This window comes from Sphaeramia orbicularis, chromosome 19, assembly GCF_902148855.1.
Source record: "Sphaeramia orbicularis chromosome 19, fSphaOr1.1, whole genome shotgun sequence".
Lineage (NCBI taxonomy): Eukaryota > Metazoa > Chordata > Actinopteri > Kurtiformes > Apogonidae > Sphaeramia > Sphaeramia orbicularis.
Window position 1 is genome coordinate 4,783,561 of NC_043975.1, and position 7,548 is coordinate 4,791,108.

Below are 7,548 nucleotides of genomic sequence, written 5' to 3' on the forward strand. Positions count from 1 at the left end.
AATTAACAAATTAATCACAAAATGAATAAAATAATCAACGAAATGAGTAAAAAAGCAAAAAATAATCCGAGAATTGTTCAAAAATATCATCAAAACTCTTCTTGCTGCTACTGTTTTGGTCACAACACTTTTACTAAAATAAATAAATCATCAAATAAATAGGTTTGCCTGGAGTCCAAACCCTGGTTTTTGTGCAGAAACGGGGCCGGTAAAGCTGATTCTGATTCTGACAGGATCTCATAAGTCATATGACGCCCCCAAATAAATGACTATTTTTTAATCTCAATGAGTCATTTATTTCCTGGGTAAATAAAGGTTACAATCAATAATCATATTAATAATAATAATAATCTGCAAAATGAACAAAAAACCCCCCAAAAGAACAAAAATGAAGAAATTAATCACAAAATGAATAAAGTAATTGACAAAATGAGTAAAAATGACCAAAATAATCAACAAACTTAACAATAATGAACACAATTATCAGAAAATTGTATAAAAACGTCAACAGAGTTAGCTAAATGTTCGTATATGTACAGAATTAATGTTGACATATGACTGATATTCCTACTTTCTGTAACTGTGACACTTTTACAAAAGAGGTTTTTAATCTTTATGAGTCATTCATTTTCTGGTTAAATAAAGGTTTATCGATAATAATAATACTAATAATCATCATCATCAAAATTAACAAAAGAATAAAAATTAACAAATTAATCACAAAATGAATGAAATAATCAACAAAATGAGTAAAAATGACCAAAATAATCAGAGAATCGTACAAAAACATCATCAGAACTCCTCTTGCTGCTGCTGTCTTGGTCACGACACTTTTACAAAAATAAATAAATTATCAAATAAATAAATAAATATTTTTGGTTTGACTGGAGTCCAAACCCTGGTTGTTGTGCAGAAATGGAGCCAGTAAAGCTGATTCTGATTCTGACAGGATCTCATAAGTCCCCCCCAAATAAATGACAATTTTTTAAATATAAATGAGTCATTTATTTCCTGGATAAGTAAAGGTTCCAATCAATAATAATAATAATAATGTTTATGTTTATGCATTTGGCAGATGCTTTTTTCCAAAGCGACTTACAGGGGAAAACCAATCAAATCACTCAATCAATCAAATTTTATTTATATAGCACCAGTTCACAACAAAAAAGTTATCTCATGACACTTTATATATAGAGTTGGTCAAAACCAGACTCTAATCCAATTTACAGAAACCCAACAGATAATAATAATAATCAGCAAAATGAACAAAATGAGTAGAAATGGTCAAAATAATCACCCAACTTAACAATAATGAACAAAATAATCAGAAAATCATACACAAACACCATCAGAACTCCTCTTACTGCTGCTGTCTTGGTCATCATCAAATAAATAAATAAATATTTGGGTTTGGCTGGAGTCCAAACCCTGGTTTTTGTGCAGAAACGGGGCCAGTAAAGCTGATTCTGAATCTGACAGGATCTCATAAGTCATATGACCCCCCCCCTCCCCCCCCCCCCCCCCCCCCGATCTGAAGCTCCCCTTATTACGTAACAGAAGCGGCTCAGCATCCTGAAAGGTGTGTCCACGGCGACGCGTCAATCAAAACATGCAGACGAGTACGAATCATGTGGAGGAAGATGGAGATGGAGAGGAGGGGGGAGGGGGGAGGGGGGGGGGGGAGGGGATGGTGATGGAGAGGGGGGGTGGTTGCAGCATGACTTGAAAATGCTGCAGCATCCTCCCCCGTCCCCTCCCCTCCCCCTCCTCCATCACATGCCTCCTCTGTCCCGGCTCCTCCCCCTCTCTCCCTCTCAGTCTCTCTGCTGTAGTCCTGCTGTGCGCTCTCCTCTCTCTCCTCTCTCCTCTCTCTCTCCTCTCTCTCCTCTCTCCTCTCTCTCCTCTCTCCTCTCTCTCCTCTCTCTCCTCTCTCTCCTCTCTCTCCTCTCTCCTCTCTCCTCTCTCTCTTCTCTCCTCTCTCTCAGCCCTCGTTGCCGTAGCACCAGAAGGGGAGGAGCCACAGCGGCGCACACGCACACGCACACGCACGCATACATTCCCACGGAAACCCGCCGTGACATCTCACATCCTCTCGTCCTTACTCAGCGTCAGCACCAGCAGCAGCGTTCCGGAGCAGGGGAGCCCAGCCGTCGCTTCGCCCAGGATGGATGTACTGATGAAGGGGTTCTCCATGGCCAAGGAGGGGGTGGTGGCCGCCGCAGAGAAGACCAAGGCCGGCATGGAGGAGGCGGCGGCCAAGACCAAGGAAGGGGTGATGTATGTAGGTACGTAAGGTTCATCTGGGTGAGTGTGGATGGGGTTGGGGTTTGGGTGGGGGGGCTTCTGAAGGATAACATGCAGGGATGGGGTTTGAGGTGGAGTCCCAGGGGGGTCCAAGTCTGGGACACTCATGAGGAGGAGGAGGAGGAGGAGGAGGAGGAGGAGGAGGAGGAGGAGGAGGAGGGGATGCTGCTGCAGGACTGGTGCAAGGCAGAGGGTGGGTGGGTGGGGGTGAGTGTGGGGGTGTGGGGGGGTTGGATGCACAGAGTGAAGTGGTAAATTCAGTGTTTTCTGTATGTTTTTGCGTTTTTGGATTATTTTTTAATCCACTCAGGTTCCTTCTATAATCCTCTTTTTTTTTTTTAATCTCACCTGCGCTAACACATCTCCCATCCTTCCACTTTTGACTTTTAATATTCGGCTTTAAAAAGAGGAAAGAAGTCGTCTTTTTCGTGGAGTTTTTGTAGAAACGTTAGATGCTGCAGTCTGTTTCTGTCTCGGGCCGTTTGTTTTATCGTCGCTCGCCCCTTCTCTCTCTCTCTCTCTCCCTTTGGTTTTTACTGGTGATGTCTGCAGCAGGATGTCCCGTGACGGAGTTGGTGATGAGGCTCGTTTGCAGCAGAGAAAGAAAAAAAAAAACCTGAGACTCCATTTTTTTTTAGTTTCACTTTGACAAAGTTACAAGAAAAAAAAGCTCACGTTTTAGAGTTGTGTTAGTTGAGTGAAAAGTGTGAATATATACATGGTTAAACTTGAATATTTAAGTTAAAAAGTGCGATTTGGAGCCTAAACGTAGCAGCTGGAACATGTAACCCCCCCCCACACACACACACCACCACCACCAGAGGGGATGAGAGGATGAGGGGGTTAAAGATGTAGATGCTTTGTGGTTTAGCTTCGTATGAGTCTGCGTCACATCTCAAGGTTACTCTGAGTAACCAGGCAAAAAAAAAAAAAAAAAAAAAAAAGAAAGTGCAGAGTCAGGTCCGGGTGTCGACTGACCGATGACGATGATGATGATGAAGGTGGAAGGAAACCTCCATCAAAAGAAAAAGAATCGGTTTTAGCAGATACAGCTGTAAAACAGCATCCACACACTCCAATCTGAGACGAAAAAGGATAAAAACACTCCTTTTTTGTTTTTTTTCTTACATTATTTGCAGATAATGACATAATATTTAATAGTATAATAATAATATTTGTCAGAACATTGTACGGACGTTTCTTGCTGCTTTATTTGCATAATTTGTGCAAGATTTCCATGAAATTTAATGGATTTTTGACCCATTTGCATCAGATCAGAGCAGATAATGACAAATCCACAAGTATTAAAATGACTCGAGTCCTTTGACCGACGATAATGATGATGATGATGATGAAGGTGGAAGGAAACGTCCATTAAAAGAAAAAGAATCAGTGGTGGTTACAGTTTTAAGGAGAAAACAGGAGAAATCAGCTGTAAAAATGCATCCACACACTGTAATCTGACTCTAAAAAGGATAAAAACACTCTTTTTTTGGTCTTTTTTCTTTACATTATTTGCAGATAATGATATAATATTTGTCAGAACATTTGTACTAATGTTTCTTGTTGCTTTATTTGCATAATTTGTGCAAGATTTCCATGAAATATAGAAGAATTTTAACGCATTTGCATCAAATCAGAGCAGATATTGACAAATCTACAAGTATTAAAATGACTCGAGTCCTTTGACCGAGGATGATGATGATGATGAAGGTGGAAGGAAACGTCCATCAAAAGAAAAAGAATCAGTGATGATTACATTTTTAAGGAGAAATCAGCCATAAAAATGCATCCACACACTCCAGTCTGACTCTAAAAAGGATAAAAACACACCTTTTTTTGTCTTTTTTCTTACATTATTTGCAGATAAATACATAATATTTAATAACATAATAATAATATTTGTCAGAACATTTCTACTGACGTTTCTTGCTGCTGAATTTGCATAATTTGTGCAAGATTTCCATGAAATTTAATGGATTTTTGACCCATTTTCATCCGATCAGAGCAGATAATGACAAATCCACAAATATTAAAATGACTGAAGTCCTATGACTGATGATGATGATGATGATGATGAAGGTGGAAGGAAATGTCCATTAAAAGAAAAAGAATCAGTGCTGGTCACATTTGTAGGAGAAAACAGCTGTAAAAATGCTTCCACACACTCCAATCTGATTCTAAAAAGGATAAAAACTGTAAAAAGGGTGTTTTTTTAATCTTTTAACAGCCTTTTTTCTTTATATTATTTGCGGATAAAGACAAAATATTTGTCAGAACATTTGCACTGATGTGCTTTATTTGCGTAATTTGTGCAAAATTTCTATTAAATTTAGGAGATTTTTGACCCATTTGCATCAGATTGAAGCAGATAATGACAAATCCACAAGTATTAAAATGACTTAAGTCGACTGACCGATGATGATGATGAGGAAGATGATGATGATGATGATGGAAGGAAATGTCCATTAAAAGAAAAAGAATCAGTGCTGGTCATATTTTTAGGAGAAAACAGCTGTAAAAATGCATCCACACACTCCAATGTGATTCTAAAAAGGATAAAAACTGTAAAAAGGGTGTTTTTTTAATCTTTTAACAGCCTTTTTTTCTTCACATTATTTGCAGATAATGACATAATATTTGTCAGAACATTTGTACGGACGTTTCTTGCTGCTTTATTTGCATAATTTGTGCAAGATTTCCATGAAATTTGGGAGATTTTTGACCCATTTGCATCAGATCAGAGCAGATAATGACAAATCCACCAGTATTAAAATGACTTAAGTCAACTGACCGATGATGATGATGATGATGATGATGATGATGATGAAGATGAAGCAGCAGCTGGAAGGAAACCTCTCTGACGCTGATGAAACAGATTCAGTGGTGGTCACTGTTGTAAAGGGTGGGGGGGGGGCTAAGGAGCACTGCAGCAGTTTGCTCTTACATCAAACCCCCCCCCCCCCCCCCCCCCCCCCATCTTCATCATCATCATCCTCTCTCCGTTTTTGTAGGAGTGTGTTTGTAATGTTGCAGCTTTAATGACTCCGTCCTCTTCGGTGTTAGCGCTGAAACGCAGACACAGAAAAGCAGATGATGAATGAACCAAAGGGGACGTGGAAGTAAAGAGGCCCCACCCCAACGTCAGCGCCACGCCGTTAAAACGCTACGTGAACACGCCCACGTCCCCGTTCACGTCCAGGATTCATTAATTATTTCTAAGACGATGAAAACTCGCTCTGAGACGAAGATGCAGCTTCAGTCGTTGAGCTACGTCACCGCCTTCATGTCTGCAAATACGAACAAAACTCAGATTTAAAAAAAGAAAGTAATAATTATCTTTATTAAGGTGTTTTTTTCAGAAGGCATATCAACAATAATAATAATAATCAGCAAAACGAAAAAAAAAGCAAAACGATAAAAATTAACAAAATAACAAAATGAACAAAAATGAAAAAAAATAAATAAATCAACCAATCGAAGATACACATCAAAATGTGTCAATCAAATGTCAAAATGTACAAAAATGAACAAAATAATCAACCAACTGAAAAAAACTGAACAAAATTATTAACAAATGAACAAATTGAACAAAATAACAAACTGACCAAAATAATCAACAAACTGAACAAAAATGAACAAAATAATCAGCAAATTGAACAAAAATATCAACAAACTGTACAAAATAATAAACAAAATAATCAACAAACTGAACAAAAATGAACAAAATAATCAACAAATCAAACAAAAATATCAACAAATTTAACAAACAACAAAATAATGAACAAAATGATTAACTAACTGTACACAAATGAACAAAATAATCCACAAATCAAACAAAATAATCAGCAACCTGAACAAATATATCAACAAACTGGACAAAATAATCAAGAAAATTATTAAGAAGCTGTGCAAACATGACCAAAATAATCAACAAACTGAACAAAATAATCAACAAAATGAACAAAATTATTAACCAACTGAACAAAAATGAACAAAATAATCAACAAATCGAACAAAAACATGAACAAATTGTACAAGAATGAACAAAATAAACAAAATGAATGAAAATATAAAATTGAGAAGCCTTGGTATTGGTGGTATAAAGGCATAGATGGGAGGTTAATGATCATGAAAAAATAGGATTAGTGGAATATCGCAGGGAAGCATCCTCGGCCCACTCCTGTTTCATTAATGACCTGCTTAATGTATATTATATATATGTGTAATATTAGTCAGAACATTTGGAATGATGTTTCAAGCTGTTATGTTTGAATTTGTACACAATTTCCATGAAATTCAGGAGATTTTTGACCAGTTTTCATCAAATCAGACCAAATATTCACAAATATTGAAATGGCTTAAGTCTTACTTTTATGCATTTTATGTTTTTTGCATCAGAAGAATGAGCATGCATTTACTAATGCTATTAAAAAAACACACATTTATTTGAATATTTGCCTTTTAATTGCATTTTACTGCAGTTACTGGCAAGAAACTTTAGAATGGACATTTCATGGCTGCTGCATTTTTAATTTGTAAAACAATTTTTAATTAATTTCAGGAGATATTTAAACTGCTGATAGAAACTAAAGTTAAATCACAAAATGCAAAGACTGTAAAAATGACTAGATCCATAGTTTTGTGTATTTATTATTTGTAATAAAGAGCACATGCACACATTCTAATCTGATTCCAAAAGATAAAAACTTAATTATCTGTTAATTTCTGTCATTTTCCTTTGTATTATTTGCAGATAATGAAAGGCTGGATGCTCAGGCTGCTGGATTTGTTCAATTTGCACAAGATTTAGCTCAAATTTAGGTGATTTTTTTAACCATTTGCATCAGATCAGAGCAGATGAATCCCAAATAGAGACTGTAAAAATGTCCAGAGCTGTAGTTTAGTGCATTTCATAGTTTTTTTGTAATGGGAAAGTACAGGCACACACTTTAATCTGATTAAAACAAGTTAAAAATAGAAGTTTCTATTAATATCTGTTGTTTTATTTGCAGATAATAAAATGATGGATGCTCAGGCTGCTGCATTTGCTCAATCTCAAGAAGATTTCTATTAAATTTAGGAGATTTTTAATCATTTGCATCAGATCAGAGCAGAGAAATCACAAATCCAGACCAAAAATGAAGCCACTTTAGTGCATTTTATTATTAGTAACTGGGACAAGAGGCTTTTTCTTTGTGTTATTTGCAGAAAATGAAAAGCTGAATGCTCAGGCTGCAGGAT

General features: G+C 36.8%; 1 protein-coding gene across 1 annotated transcript in view; it reads left to right on the forward strand.

Annotated features, from left to right (window-relative positions):
* Nucleotides 1-2,000: 2,000 nt before the first annotated feature.
* Nucleotides 2,001-7,548, forward strand: part of sncgb (synuclein, gamma b (breast cancer-specific protein 1)) — a 22,734-nt gene continuing 17,186 nt past the window's right edge. The window contains exon 1 of the mRNA XM_030121787.1: nucleotides 2,001-2,285. Within this exon, the coding sequence (XP_029977647.1) occupies nucleotides 2,165-2,285 (121 nt within the window). The 5' untranslated portion in view covers nucleotides 2,001-2,164. The remainder of the gene's footprint in view (nucleotides 2,286-7,548) is intronic.